At 41.9% G+C, this 16062-nt stretch overlaps 1 protein-coding gene across 1 annotated transcript in view; it reads left to right on the top strand.

Moving 5' to 3' along the window:
* LOC128765828 (inactive dipeptidyl peptidase 10-like) overlaps window positions 1–16062 on the top strand; it is a 58457-nt gene that overhangs the window by 39801 nt on the left and 2594 nt on the right. Inside the window, exons 6-24 of the mRNA XM_053876979.1 lie at window positions 4155–4207; window positions 4904–4985; window positions 6736–6856; window positions 6916–7070; window positions 8452–8549; window positions 8612–8735; window positions 8819–8857; window positions 9840–9947; window positions 10306–10397; window positions 10462–10509; window positions 11409–11530; window positions 11700–11747; window positions 11848–11946; window positions 12783–12852; window positions 12976–13170; window positions 13243–13297; window positions 13371–13467; window positions 13724–13782; window positions 15329–15401. Coding sequence (XP_053732954.1) covers window positions 4155–4207; window positions 4904–4985; window positions 6736–6856; window positions 6916–7070; window positions 8452–8549; window positions 8612–8735; window positions 8819–8857; window positions 9840–9947; window positions 10306–10397; window positions 10462–10509; window positions 11409–11530; window positions 11700–11747; window positions 11848–11946; window positions 12783–12852; window positions 12976–13170; window positions 13243–13297; window positions 13371–13467; window positions 13724–13782; window positions 15329–15401 — 1738 coding nt within the window. The remainder of the gene's footprint in view (window positions 1–4154; window positions 4208–4903; window positions 4986–6735; window positions 6857–6915; window positions 7071–8451; window positions 8550–8611; window positions 8736–8818; window positions 8858–9839; window positions 9948–10305; window positions 10398–10461; window positions 10510–11408; window positions 11531–11699; window positions 11748–11847; window positions 11947–12782; window positions 12853–12975; window positions 13171–13242; window positions 13298–13370; window positions 13468–13723; window positions 13783–15328; window positions 15402–16062) is intronic.

The raw sequence follows: 16062 nt of genomic DNA, 5'->3' as shown, positions 1-16062 counted from the left end.
ACTGCAGCCCTTTGAGAGCACCCCTGCCCTAGTTTCTGATTTCTCGTTCCCTGATGTGTTCAGTCAACAGTTTCTCACTCAACGTGTTACATATTGTCAACTGTCAAGTGGGCTTCCGAAGGCTCGAGTCTCGTGAAGTGGTCCACCGGGAAAAAAAGAAAAAATAAAACGTTCAATGCGGAGTGCCGGGACCCTTCCAGGATGCCTTCGAGCAGCGTTTCTGGTGGAAACGCTGGGTTCGAAGTGGAGGACCCGCGAGTGGGGCGGTTCAGATTCGTAGCCTGTACGCCACTGGTGGAACCAAGGAGTCTGGCTTTCATTTCACGATGGCATTTCCTGACAACGTAGGCAGCACATCACTGAACAGTCCAATGTCAAAAAAAGGGTTGGGATCAGAGTTAAGCCATGGTGTAGCACTCAGTCAGGTTTTACTCTTGAAAAAGCCACTGTATGCCGGAACCTCATGTGATCATGGCCTCGACTTGTAGTGCCAAAGTCATGTCCTCAGGTAAAGTAGAATATATATACCAAGACATGTCGAAAATCCCTGTGCGTAGAGGAAACCTTTGATGCAATAGACATGGCTAATGCATCAGTGTGCAGCACGGGAGGCAGACTTTCATGTCAAATGGATGCAAAAGTCGACAGTTCACAAGTGACATGTAAGGAGTGAGAATGTGTTGCGACAGGACTTTCTTGAGAAAGGTGAATCTGGGTCACTGCGACTGGACTGCTTCCCCACAAAACGCATCATTGCAACATCCAAAGAGACGTTTCAGCTGTGAAGATGCGAAGTCAAATCAGACGGCGATGTGCTGCTGCACTCTCAGTCCGATTTTTCTAGTTGAATCGACCAAATTGTGACCACAAAGATGGATGTTCTGAGGACGATAAAACGCGAGGCACACTTTTGTTTACCCGCATGTGGCTTTCTCTGGGTGTGAGCCTATGTAGAAACTTGTCCATGATGAAGGTCAGAACATGAGAAAAGGCATCCATCATGCTGCCGTTCCCTTCCTCGCTCGTGTCTAGAACCACACGGATTCTCTGATGCAACAGGAAGTCAGCAGCGGCAGGCGTGAGCTTAGCCGGCTTGGTAACAAGCTCTGTGCCGCTGATGGGACAGAATTGGACGCGGCGCTCGCTCTCTCCTCCGGAGATTGACGGAGCAGATGTGCTCATCATCAAAATGACAGCTCACATCTATGGAGAGTAATGGCCTCGGCCCACACCACTGTCTCCGCCCGTCTGATGTATTCATCATCATCTGCCGCCTCCTCGCGTCGTCTCCCCGCCGAGTCAGAGGTGCCCTGGGTATTTCTGCTTTTCCTTATTGCAGCGCCTCGACTTCCTCTCATCCCTCAGAGCCACTTTCGCCTCATTAATGCGCCCAATTAAAGAGCCCAGTGTGTTGGAGATGCAGGCAGGTCAAACACTGGTTGTTCACTCTTGCAGCAATGGTTTATAAAAACTGATCCACCGATCCTTTATTGTGAACATCAGATTGCAAGAGAGTCAAGAGTCAAGAAAGTCTTCCTCTAATACCACTTCACATTGTGAGGTGGCCACAGATGATCGTGGTCACTTCTTATAGACTCATTTTGTCATAATACATCGGAATATCATCTTTATTGGATCAAGTTTGTAGGAAATTTATATTATTCTTCACTTCAACTTTAGCATGATAGTAGTAGAGGTAAGTGGAACCTGAATGCTCTTGTTGGCTGGAGACAGAAAGACACACTTTATTTTTATATACAGGTATTTTTTTGCCCCCACAGTCGACAGATTTACTGTTGTCAGTTTATTAAAACGCCCAAACACAAATAAGGAGAACCAAATGTGTCACCCAGCAGTGAACAACGCACCCAAATAGAACCAAAAACCTGCAGCAGAAATGAACATTGTACATAGTAAGTACAAGAAACTGAACTAATAAATAATCATGAAACACACAGGGAGACAATGAAAGGAAAACACGCATGAACAACTTGGAAATAAAACATCAAGACTGAGTGGACAACACACACATGTGGCAGAGGAAGGAGACAAAGTCAAAAACATCATAAATGTGGCAAATATGATCAAGTGTACAAGGGATAAACAGAGAAGCCAGAAGTGCGTAGAGTCTGACACAAAGCTCTGGAGATCTGGAGGCTTGACTACAGCGAGTCGTGTTGACTGACGGCAGGCGTGTGCCACTATTGGTGGATTAGTGGTGGGCAGCTGAAGCTTCATGAAACAGTGTCCTGATTTTCTGTGCTCAGAACATAGCGGTCTTGGTTGAAAAAAGATGAGCGGTTTTATCGGAGTGTGAATTCTCCTCAGAGACAACTCAATTTTTTTGTTTTTCATGTGACGACTGTGACCAAACAGTGTTGTATAGAAACATGAAAATCACCAGGAGTGTAGTTGCACTTGTCCTGTCTTGTATGGTGTGCTTAGAAAAAAAAAAAATCACTCTCAGAATTTATGTGACATTCGATTAAGTGCAGCCAAACCTGGTGTTCAGCTCCATTGACTTCTAATGAAACGGAGTTGCAGTGGAGCAGGGCAAAGTTACTCATTTCCACCCTGCGCAAATCGTTGACTTTAGAAACATGAAAATCGGATTGGTCAAAGGACAAAGCCTCAGGATTTTCACAGTGCTCTTATTTCGTCGCTATCTGCTCCGAGAGAGCAGAGGGGGAGGGAAAACAGAATGCCCTAAAAAACAAAACACATCATGATACATTTCTCAATGGTGGAGCAGTTCTGAAGGGTATTATAAGTGCATGTTTCCAATATTTTTTGGTTTTTCTTAATTTCTTCAACCTGTTGTTTTCACTAATGTTTTCGTGACAGCCAGTAATTCAAAATGTTCTTCATTTTTGTCTCTGCCCAGGAGGTCGTGATCATTTGGAATTATCGCTCTGTCTTGTATAAACTACTCAAAAACAAAAAAACAAAAAAATAAAACAGATGTGCCAGTCTGAAATAAATTTTCTTTCCGGATTAAATCTGGATTACCATTTGGATCAGTCGGTGAAGAAAGAGAGGCAGATGAGCGCCACAGTGTTCTCCTGCACTCAGTGTGTGTCTTGTGTAAGCGCGACTGCCAGGTGGCAGAATGCAACTGCCATATTGAGTTAAAAAATAAATATAAAAATAACAAAAAATCAAAATTTGGATAGGATTTAGTAATGTCCTAATGGCTTCTTGGTTGTATATTTGATCACCCCGTCGCTTTTGAGTTTTCAGGACCATTTAATGCCGTTGTTTGTCTAAAATCCCCTCTGTTATTTGGCGGTTCACCAACAACCTCCTCTCTGTCTGAAACCCTGCGGCTGCCCTTTAAATGGGTGAACATCATCTATTGATGTGTCACCAGAGGCTGACAGCTTCATAAAGAAGGCATCACAGCAGCGCCACCCAAGACAAGCGTCTGCCGAACGCCACTGACGTCTCTAAAGGAGTGAAAAATGAATCCGGACGGCTCTCTCTCTCTCTCTCCATTTTTCTCTCCTGCAGAATTCTCTTTACCTTTGAAAAGTCAATATCAGGAACGATGGCTCGCTGCAGAGTCCATCAGACTGCGACGTGCTTAAATGATCCTCTCCTTCGGTGGAATGGAATAACTCTGCGGCACGCGTCGCAACGCTGCGGGTTTAGATTGCTGTAATATTGTTACGCTAATATTCCAGCTGATTAGCATGCTGCTATCAAATCAGGATCTCAATGAATCATGAAGTGAGAGCTGGATATTATGAGGTCAATTCATCACATCACGGAGGGGGACTCGCTGCAGCAGAGCGATGCATGTAGCTAAAAATGCCATTAAATAGTATTAAAATCTAATAGTGGTTCCCTTCTGGAGCTGGGAAATCTTAATTTATGATCTACTGCGGTTCCTACTGCTGCGCCTCACGGCTGCTGTTGGTTCAAGCAACTTTAGTTTGATATTTCACGGTTCGTAATAAACCCTTATGGGTGGCTAAAACTTCTTTTTCTATCATCTGTTGCCACAGCAAGTCAGCCTCTATTTGTCTATTCACAACAATGAGAGTCAAAACACACTTGAGATCAATTCAGTTCAATTGTGATGACTGAACCAATGACATGAATAGCATGAAGTTGTGGAGTGTTTTTGACTCTGTGGTTTTTGACCTCCACAGATCTACCAACACTCCTTCCTGGCATCGTATCTGATCTACAACTTGTACACGAGGTACGCGGCTTTCCAGAAAGATGGTGGACTGAATGAAATTGTGACCCACCTTCTGGATCTGAGATATGTCAAAGCATGTGTATGGTGACTGGATGAAAATCATTTTAACATTTCAGTAGGTTTTTGGCTTGAGTTTACCTTCACTTTACTTTCTGAACTTTTCTTTTGTTCAAGCAACACTTTTTTTAAGGCTCAAACTCTTTGTTTTTCCTCTCAACCACTACTGTTCTGACAATTTAAATCTTTATGCTGGTTCTTATTATATGCTCAGAATATTTTTGTCAGACGGGATTTATTATTTTTATTCTTAATATTATTATTATTTTATTTCCTTTATCTGATTTTCTTTACTGTACTTCTTACTGTACTTATTGTGATTTATTTGTAGTTTTTAATTTTTCCGTTGTTTGAACCTGATGCCTGCATATTTTCCCACCATTTTTGCACACTTATTAGATCACAAAAACATAAACTGCATCACATAAAATCACTCGAAAAGTCTCTTAAGATGCTCAGACTTGAAATTGAGTGTGTGTGTCCTTGTGAAAAAACGCTACAAGCTATAGCAGCATTTTGAACCTCCTGAAGACTGAGCTCCTCTTCCACCTGCCCTTCCTGACTCTACTGAGACACTTTTGGCTGATACACCAGAAAAATATCCCTCTGTCTGGTGTGAGACATTTCCGTGTACCACAGGGAAGTGCTGGAGCTGAATCCCCCCGAGGTGTCCGACTCTGTTCTGCAGTTTGCCTCGTGGGGCGTTCGAGGTCAGCAGCTGGTGAGTGTCTTAATGAAGCAAAGAGAAAAAAAAAATTCTTGTGAAAGATGTGTTATGTTACAAATTGGCCCGAGCAGTTGTCTCACATGCTCTCCTAAGACGGATGTGAAATTCAGTTTCATCACGATTCCCTCCGATGTGAATCATTAAGTGAACAAAATTCAAATAATAGTTGGCAATGACAGTTTCCAGACTTCTCCGTTTTATAGTTTCCACCACTGATTTGAAGAAGTTACAATGTCTGCATGATATTCTTTAAGTCTTTGAGGCTCCGCTTGTGATAAATTCTTTCAAGTTTTTCCTCCACTGAAGTCAGAATTATTTAAATTCTTTGTAATTGAAACATATGGCTGCTCTGAAAGGCTCAGAACAGCAGGACTGTCATGTTTCTGTCAACAGCTCCCAGGTAGGTGGACCCACGGGTTCAGCTGCTCTCAGATCAAGTCCAAACCAGGCAGTTTTACTTGCTGCAAAATCTCTTGCTCTTAGAATGAGAACAACATAGTTATTTGAATAGACAACGATTGTGAATGAGAAGTTAGACATAGATCTCCCACACATCCTTGTTGTTGAGGCGACCGAGTCCAGTGAGGTGGGCGACACTAAACTGAATATAGAACAAGTTACTATTGTGTTTCTTCTTGACTTCTTGATTTATTGGAAAAAAAAGCCCACTGTTTCTTTTTCAGTAAGAAATACATGTGTGTTTGAATGGCTACTAGATTTATGCTTCTGTATTTGTGTTGCGGACTGGTCTATGTAGACTCTGGTCTCAGGGTACACTAGCTCCACTTGCATCATCTTACTACAGTCGCCACTAAAATCTGAACAGTCATAACAGTAGAACTCGAAGCTGGGAGACCGTGATCTTGGAGGCGATTTGAGGGGAAGCGGCTGCCAAAATAAAGGGAAATGAACCAACCACACAGTTCCCTTTAATGGCTTGGTCTGAATGGCAATATGAAGATCTGGTTTCAAGCAGTGGTCAGATCTACTGTTCTATTGTTATTGGAAGAGGAATAAACACAATGAGTGAAAAGTCAAAGCAAAAAAAGGTGAATCTTTGAAAGTATAAAAATAAAATGATTGTACTGTATATCTGAACGTTGTGGGGGAAAAACACGAGGTGAAAAATGTTTCAAAGTCAAATCAAAGATGAGCGGAGGAGATGATGGTGCTGCTCAGGAGAGGAGAAGCTTCTTTTTCTTCAGTTCTAGGAGAGTGCTGCAAGCAAAAATGTGTCATCATCAAGCGATAACTATTGTAAAATAATAACTGATTCAGTTAGAAAAGTTACTCTTTCTGTGATTTTTGTATAGTGTGTGCATGTGTGTGTGTGTGTCATAGTAAGTTTCAATTTTGGGGAGGACACTCTCTTGTGGGACCCTTTTGCCTTTGTGGGGCTTTTTTTTTTGCCAGACCCCACAAGGTTAAGCCTCATTAAAATAAATGAAAATAATAAATACAAGAGTTACTGTTTATAGTGATGGGTTGGTAAGGCTTCATGAAACAGTGTCCTCATTTTCAGAGCTCAGATGGTGGCGCTCTTGGTTTAGAAATTATGTGAGATTTCATTGCAATAGTTGTTTGAGGCCAAATAACTTACAGTAGAGAGTTGGCTCTAAAATTGAGGAGACTGCTTCCCGAGGCCTCATGAGCTGATCAAGGCTGCTTGTATTGTCTTCTGTTGTTTCCCAACATCACTTTGCGTGATCGACACCAATACAAATGACAGTTTTTGTTGCCGCAGCTGTACATTTTTGAAAACAACATATACTACCAAGTGGACGTCCAGAGCAGCTCGTGGAGACTGACGTCCTCCGGACAGGAAGGAACTGTCTTCAACGGCATCACTGACTGGCTGTATGAAGGTGAGAGATGCTCAAATGTGTATCACCCACCTCAACTGACTCTCTGGTCTTCTCTCCAGAGGAAGTTCTCCACACACAGGTGGCTCACTGGTGGTCACCTGACGGCACCAGACTGGCCTACCTCACTGTCAATGACACCGATGTACCCAAGATGTTCCTGCCTCGGTTCACCGGCACCCTCTATCCAAGGGGGTCGGAATACCCTTACCCAAAGGTAGGACTTACTAATCTCAGGTACGCAGACCAGAGAATCAAGAACGTTCATGTACTCAGTTTAATGAACATCTGTAACAAGCCCTGCAGGCAGGATTAAGGAAGACAGAGTTAGAAATAGGGGATTTCGTGGGCTGGAGATGTGTTATTATAGAGGGAGAAAGTTGGCAATATAAACTAATAATAAACTTGTCTCTTGTCATAAAGAGACTAGTGCAACACAAAAATGAATCAGTCCAATGGAACTCAAGGCTTTGCCGTTCAGCACCTTGGACAGCGTTTCTGAGCGAGAACTCTCGGCAGTTGTAATCTGCTCATCCATCCTCTGTATGACATTTGTCACTGTGGCAAAATGCCCGCAGCATGATCTTCATTCATGGACAGAGACGGTGATGGTATTATAAAACACTTGAATGATAAACAGGGTTAGACATGGAAAACCACAATAAAACGTTCACTTGAAGCCTTTTATCTCATGACTTTGCTTTGTGAAATGGTGGATAAATGGAAATATGAGATTAACAGGAAAAAAAAAATGAGACAAAGATCAAAAATGTTATTTAATATTATATATTGAAAATTAAAACCTGGCACTGGAATTCAAAAGATTTATTTTTATAATCCTTCAAAGGAAATAAATCGTCTACCCTGATCTTTATGTGTCCGGATTCAATTTAAATGTGATAATTCTGGTGTCAGATATTAAAATGCGATTCATTAATTATTAAAAAAAAAAAAAATTGCTGAATTTTTGCAATTCTTTTTTTTTTGTTATCTGGTCCGACTTGTGTTTATTTTATTTATTTATTTATTCCTGTAATGGGAGTGTCAGCGTCTGACAGATGCAGAACTTCAGAACTTCTATTAAAAAAAGTTTTGGCACACAATCTTGAGTTTTGGGTTGAAAATAAAAATTTTTGTTGATAAAAATTGATAGTTTTCTATCAATTCTCTGGCCAACTATTGCGACCAAAAGAGCAGCTCTTATCGTGAATCGGCCCTTTCCTCTTTGTCCACTGCAAAACAGAACTCTTCATGAATAGTGGCCTCCGTTTACTTCAGTGAAAATCTGGGGCATCACACGAAATGTGTCGGTTCAAACAAGATGTAAAAGGTAGTTGAAGTGTCCTCATATTTCCTGCATCAGTGCTTTGACGAATCAACATACCTGTGAGGAGAATTCTCCTGTCATGAAGAGTAATGGGATCTATTTTGGGGTTGAAAGAATGAGCTGCCTGAGGCACCGCTGAGCAAAAACACATCCAGATTTACTTGTTTTCTCCAGAAATCCTATTCAAGTTTTTTTTGTGTGTGTGTCTAAAAATAGAAACATGCTGATTGTTCTGCCGACACTCCTGACTGAAGGATCTGCTTCTCCCCAGATGGGTCAGACCAATCCCAGCGTCAGCCTCTATGTGGTCACGCTGGATGGAAGCTCCCTGACCACAGAGCTGAGACCCCCTGACAGCTTGGAAAAGAGGCAAGTCTGAAAGTGGCACCCTTCCTGCCTCGGCCGGTCACTTACCCCCCCTGCTTCTGCAGCGAACACTACGTCACCATGGTGACGTGGGTGACCACTGAGGTCCTGGCTGTGCGGTGGGTCAATCGAGCCCAAAACATGTCCATCCTGACGCTGTGTGATGTCATCAGCGAAGCATGTGTGAAGGTGAAATGTCCTTTCGAAATCTGGATTTGAGAATTTTATGAATGAATTCTGATTTTTTTTTCCATTCGTCTGTTCTGATTCAGAGACATGTGATGACCTCAGAGAAGTGGCTGGACCGTCAGGTGAGGGGCCCAGCAGGAGTCACCTGGACCTACCATTGACTATCATGAATCAGAACCAGCCATTTCCTGAATGGAAAATGTCATTTGCTTCTGAGCAATAACATTAATAATAACTGAAATAAATAAATAAAGTTGAAATAATGAGCTGAAGCTAAATACTATATACATGTGATTGATGGAGGTAACAAGTTAGAAGTTGAGAATTCAATTTCTAAAAATCATAACTATTAGGGGGATATCAAAATTATGAAATAAAAATGATGAAATAATGAATATATACAAATCAATCGTAATATGGAAGGGCTTCATCATTTGCCTTTATTAAATGTAAGGATTGTGAATTTGAAGTACGAGGTTGAAAAGTCAAAATTACCAGAATAAAAGTGAGATTGAAAGTGTACTACATTAGATTTTATTAGATTACTACCACAACACAATCAACACTGTAACAACGATGACAATGGAAAACATTTTGCTAAGAAAATAAAGTATAATATAAAATAGCAACAAATACAACGATAATGGTTAAAAATGTCCGAAACCAGCGCTGCGAACTTGTCCATCATCCCGCTGCCGTTGTTGCTAAAAAGAAAAAAACAGTGATACTGCATGTCTAAAATTGAAAAAAAAAACAAAAAAAAAAAAAACGTTTATGACAAAATATTGAAATTATCAGGTTAAAAAGTCAGAATTATACTGTGGCAAAATGTAATAATGGGTGAATTTCAATTTAATTTGAGTTAAAGTGTCATATTTCTGACTAAATAAGAATAAAATAGAGATTGTGGAATTTCATCTTCTGAAGTCATAACTTGAAAAGAAATTCAGGTGCCAACAACTTAAAAAAAACTATGAAAAGTAAAGATTCAGAGTAGAATTTAAAGTTCCACATTCCAAAATGTGTGAGCTGTTGACCTGACACAGATCAGGGTCAGTCAGTAAAAGTGAGAACAGTTTCTCAGTGGTGTCTTCCCCTGTCCAGAACGAAGAGCCCATGTTCTCCCAGGATGCAACTTCTTTCTTCATCACTATGCCATTGAAACACAGCAGAATGGGAACGTTCCGCCACATCACCATGATCTCCAACCAAGTAAAACTTTTCAAAGTTCTTTTATTTTTTTTGGAAACACTCCTCGGTTCGCCCAATTCCCTGTGCCTGTTTCCACTCTTGTTTTCATCTGTCTCTGCCTGCAGTGTCCAGTAATTCACTTCACTCCCAGGATGTCGAGTCTTGTTGTAGCGAAACAGATCCTGTCTTTAGCTCCACTGCAGATTAGAGTTTGATTTAAAGATTTTTTTTAACATATGATCATAAAGATCCAGAAAGAATCAAATGTGCCTGTGAAAAGAAACCACCTCTGTGAGACTCATGTCTGTCGATCCTCCTCACTCGCTTGCCACTGCTAACACTACAATCCGCCTCTCCGTCTCGGTGTGGTTCTCTGCAGTGGGAGGGCCAAGATGCCACCCTGCGACATCTGACCTCAGGGAACTGGGAGGTGACCCAGATTCTGGCCTACGATGAGCGAGCAAACTACCTGTAGGCCATTCTTTAATGCTATAATTCTGTTGTGACGATAATCTGATGGAGCTTTTGTTTGTAGGTATTTCATGAGCACTGCGACTGGAGCGGCACACAGACACTTGTACCGGTGAGATGTTGAAATATTCTTATTTAAATGTGGACTTTAAAGCCCATTTAAAATGAGACTTTCATCGGCTACTGATATGAAAGATCAATTGCGACTTTCTCCATAGATAGTAAGGACTTGACTCGGACCTCTAACTCCTGGACAGCTTTGGCTCAGACTGTTGACCAGGTTTAACTACAATAACTCGCATGTTGGCAGCGGGGCAAAACACATCACTCTGTGGCTTCCAAAATGAAATAGAAGCTAAAACTCGCTCAGTGGTTCTTAGTTAGCTGCTGCAGAACAAGTGAAACATTTATGCAGCTTGATGGTGAATAATTAGAAAATCAAAATAAACAATTATTTATTATTCACCTAAGGAATCAAGGTCACTTGCTGTGCAGATTCCCTGCAGTGTCGTAGGAAGATTCATGCTGGACATCTCTGGTCTTCACATGCCTCTCCAGCTGCCTTCCCGTCGTCAAAGTCAGCCACTCTCTGTCGCCTAGCAACCACCCGTCCGTAAATGCAGTTGCATGGCATCAGCATATTTGCGGGAGTCAGGTAGTGACCCAAAAACTGATCCAGGTCTGTGTAAGGTGATGAAGAATTCATGAGCTTCAACCAAATGAAAACCTGATCAAAATAAAATGAGCTAAATGCATATGCACTCCGCAGCGCCTCCTGTGGCTCAGAAAGAAATTGCATCGCAATGATAATGAATTCAAGTATTGATATGATTTGTAGACCATGAAGATTTCATTTTATAAAATGAAAAATAAAAAAAGACTTCTCTATCGTTGTCACTTACAGTTTCAGTGCGCAACCATTTATAAACTTCTTTGGTCCATTCTTTACATAATTGTTCTCCAACTGAATTTAATTCAGAACTTTCTCTTTTCAACGTGACTCCTCCTCAGGATCTCCACCGTGGATCCGCTCCACCAAGACTGCCTCAGCTGCTCGCTCTTCAAGTCCCGTTGTTCCTTCTACGACGCTGTCATCAGCTCCGACTACCAGCACGTGCTGCTGCACTGCCGAGGTGAGAAGTTGTGGAATCATTTAGCGCCACATTCATGAACAAAATGTCTGCAGTCTGTGTTGAAACCAGTCACTCGAGACTTGCCCACTATGTTATTTCAACATGAATCAATAATAAATCGTATTTTTTAAATTAGAATCCGTGAACAAAGTCTGATCCGCTTCCTCAGGTCCCGGAGTCCCTCAGATGACTGTGCACTCCCTGGCGGAGATGAAGAGTGAGTTTTGTGCTGCTGTTGTTGTCGCCAACAAGAGACACATAAAGCCGGAAACTATCAGGTGATGATCTTCAAACCGATGCCGTGTGTGCTTCAACAGACCACACGGTTCTCGAGAACAACAGAGCTTTGAATGCAGCTCTGACCAACAGACAAATCCCGAGGAAAGAGAGGAGAACGCTGCACGCCAACAACTACGGTAGTATGGTTTCACCACAGAGTGTTTTTAGAAGTCATAAAAATGTACGATTGACCGCTGATCTGAAATAGTGAAAAGCTAAAATATTTCATGGAGACATGTTGACAAATTAAATTCCACATTTTTTCATTTTAAAAAGCTGTTTTGGTAAAATAGCAGAGACAGATTAGTAATTTTATTATTTCATGAAACTACTTTCATGATTGAATAACTGCCCCCGCTGTCACTATGGTACTGTACTACAAACCCAAGGTAACACTTAGTAACTCTGGTTCTATGAATCCGTGCAACGCCCTCTAAGAGGCCTTGGTGATGGTTACCCTCATGGTTCTGCCAGCCTTGTCGCTGAGACATATTCTTGAACTCACCTGTGTGTTAAACCATGCAAATGGCACAGCATCAACGTGGATGACCAGGAGGTGCAAATATGGTTGACAGAGCTTCTTATGGAGAGGCTACAACACCACGGGTCCAGTGCCCACGAGACACATCAAAGGTAGCACCACATCTTCAATTCAACCTCAAGATGCACACAACCATTTGTCACAGGCTGAGCATTTGGAATGGGGCCTTTATTGGGCAAGGGCCCTCCACCAGGGGGCAGCATGGCCTTTCTCTGGTCGAGCATGTGTTTATCATTTATGGTTTGGTGCCAATTATGGTGCAAATGTAATATTTTCAGATGCTGGTATTTCGGATCAATATTTGTGGGAGCCTTTTGTGTACTCGCACAAAAGTGAGATGTTTGAGTTGAGCTTGACGGTAGACAGCAGCAAAAAAATGTTTTTGAATGTACACAAGTCTCACATTTCTAACCCTATTTGTGTGTCTTGAAGGTCTGCACATGGAGCTGTTGTTCCCCGTGGATTTTGAAGAGACGGCAGAATATCCACTTCTCCTCATTCTGTATGTAGCATCAGTGATTTATGGCAGTATGTTTTACTGAAGTATTTTCATTTTAGGAGTTGTTCACTGTGTAGGTTTCACTGCTAGCATATTTAGATCATTTGTGTCTTTGTCCTTGTGTAGCGACAGCGCCCCTGGTGGTCAGGCGGTGAACGACCGCTTCAGTCTGGGATGGGAGTCAGTGTTGGTCAGTATGGAGGGTGTCATCGTAGCCCGTTTGGATGGTCGCGGTAGCGGCTTCCAGGGTCAGAAGATCCTGCAGGAGGTCCACCAGAGACTGGGCACGGTGGACGTCCAGGACCAGATCGCCGCTGTTGAGTCAGTTGGAGTTGTTGTTGTTCACCGTTGTCTCCAAACACACAGACCCTCATGTGGCGTTACATGTTGCAGGCGACTGGTGCGACTGCCATTTGTGGACGGCAGCAGAGTCGGCGTTTACGGAAAGGTAGCTTAAAGAAACAACGTCATTTAAGGGTTTATAGTTTTTCTTGCTGAAATTACATTATTGTTCTCTGCAGGCTTATGGGGGTTTTGTGTCCACACTGCTGCTCCTCTCAAGCTCTATATTCAGGTGTGGCATCGCCGACGCTCCCATCACAAACTGGCGGCTTCATGGTGAGGAATATTCAACACTGTAACCTTCAACTTTACATCTACGAATTAACTTGTACATCTGTACTACCTGCTTTAGGATCTGCTCCAAACAAATCAGTCCTTATTACCCCGTAAAAAAACCTTAGCGAAAACCTGTTACTATTTTACTTGCATGAATCTCACAGCCGAGTGAGTTTTATGAGACCTTTTGTCTGCTGTATTTGTCTACAATGTTGTGGAACTGTGATTTTAAAGATTGCAAACTTTCTTCTCACAGGATCAACCTTCACTGAGAAATACTTTGGATTCCCATCTAGAGAGGATCTCAAGTACACGGTGTGTTCATATGACTTCTTTAGTTTGTGTTTAACAGACATGTTCTTTTTTCTCTCTTTTCTTTACAGCTACTCTATATATTATAATCGACAGTTTTATGTTGTCCAATTATGAATGTGAAAGGGTCACAAAGACTCTACAATGCAGCACTCAAAACAAAAATAGAAAGCAGGAATGTGAGAAACCATCCCAGCAATGGTGTATTAAGCTCATGGGTGTTGCGCTGCCTCCAATGCCACATATGTATCATAACAAATTTCCACTCGGAGACTTTTATTATTCATTTTTTCTGCCAATTGATGAGAGCAATTTCCATGTGTATTTGGCCAGTTTTAGGAGTGGGCAGCCTGGTGGTCTCTCTCACTGTCAATTGACAATTGAGGGTTTAAGCAAAAGGTGGATCCGGCGTATAAGTATTTGTTGGAACAACTGTACCTAGTTTAATATGCAATTCCACTTGTAACGCCATTTTTAAGGTGCTGAAAAGACGGGTTGTTGCTATAACCAAGACCAATCTGTGGAGTAAATTTAGCTGTATGAACAGCGGTTCAGGACTGTTTATCGCTGTGAATGCGCCGTGAATCTTGAGTCGTGTGTCATTGTGAGGAGGCGGCTAAATGAAGTTCCTTGGCGTCAAAGATTCCTATGCCATACAATAAACGACGACACATCCAGGAAGCTTGTGGAATGTCCGGACATAAAGCAGCTCACTCGCTCTGTTAGTGTTCGGACTAGACACAAAGAAAACGTTGTCATGGAAGCTCTTTCATAGTGTTCACTCACACGATTCTGCAGACCGAGAATAAACACGCAGGGAGACAGTGGCATGTCTGTGGAGCATTGCCAGGTTCTGAGTCTGGGCTGGACACTACTTTCAACTCAGTGACTCAAATACCAAATGACACGACCATATTTTTATTGCTGGAAAAAGAGCTTTTTAGTAGCTGTATTGAACTGCAGTTCATTTAGTAAAACTGAGACACAGTTATACTGAGTAGTAATGTAAAGGCTATAAAGCAACAGCTCTAATGATGGCCGCCTCCATTGGTCCACTGAACGCAACCACTCCAGCTGTTCGTAATTGGCGTCAGCTGCTCTAAAGTTGCCTGAGGACATCAAATTTTCATCTCAGGATTCGCCTTCCTGGTCAATATTTGATGCCCCCTTCGTGCGATTTGCTACTTTGTTGTACGTCCTTGGGTTGAGGAGTTAAACCGTACTGGTGAATTTCTGGGCTCAGGAGGACCAGCTGTTACCATCCTTTCTTTCGGAAAGGTTGTGTTAGACATCTGTGAGCCAAGAGAGAGAGAAAAAAGACTTTTCAGGATGCCAGATGAGACCTGGTTGAGAAACAGATGTTTATTTATCTATTTAATTTGAATTCCTCCCGTTGCCTCAGGATACTAACCTAGCTTACTGACAGTAACAGGCACATGAAAGTATTTGGTCCGCTCTCTCCAAGTCAGATTTAGTGAGTTGGAAGCGTACGACATTCATGTTCTCTGTGAAAACGTCTCAAGCTGCTCTTTTTGTGTTTTTCCAACAGATTTCCAGTCTGCTCAGTAACTTCTCAGCGCCGGGTCCACAGAAATTTCTCATCGTCCACGGCACGGCAGATGGTGAGTTAGGAAGGAGGGTCAGCTGTGGCACAGGAGGGGTCGCCCACTGGTGACCGCCACACAGAGACGTGGCATGAACGGGAACGGAAGGAAAAGTTCCTCTGTCAAAGCGTCAAAATCATTTTCCTAAATGAAAAGTCCAGAAAGAAAGACGTTGCACTCGAAGCTTTTCAGGTCAGCAACGCTGACATGGTCAAAATATAAATAATCAGTCTGGAGTCTGTCAATGTAGCATGCAGTCATGACATTTGTCTGGAGAAAAGAAAACAAGACGTAAAATGAAGTTCATTAATTCACAACCCAACAGGGTTAGACTGTAGGTTGGGAAACACATATTACCTATTAATAAAGGGACGACTGTCTTGCTTGTTGTTAATAATAAGTGCTGTTGTAATTACTCTTATGTACTATAATTACAATGTTGTTATCACGTTTACCTTTGGTGAACATTCCAGGGTAAAATGTGGCATAATCAGTACTTTATAATAAATAATAACCGGTTAATATACTGCTAATACACAGGCGAATAAGTAGTTTATTCATGTCTAACCATAGTAACTTAATTATTAATTATTTGCACCTACTTTTGTGTGGCCCATTTTATTTTATTTTCTTTTTTTCTTTTATAACTGGCATCTTTTGTAATGGGCAACTGCAACAT

The sequence above is a fragment of the Synchiropus splendidus genome, chromosome 10 (assembly GCF_027744825.2).
Source record: "Synchiropus splendidus isolate RoL2022-P1 chromosome 10, RoL_Sspl_1.0, whole genome shotgun sequence".
NCBI classification, from domain to species: domain Eukaryota; kingdom Metazoa; phylum Chordata; class Actinopteri; order Syngnathiformes; family Callionymidae; genus Synchiropus; species Synchiropus splendidus.
This window is presented reverse-complemented; position numbering and strand designations above follow the sequence as displayed.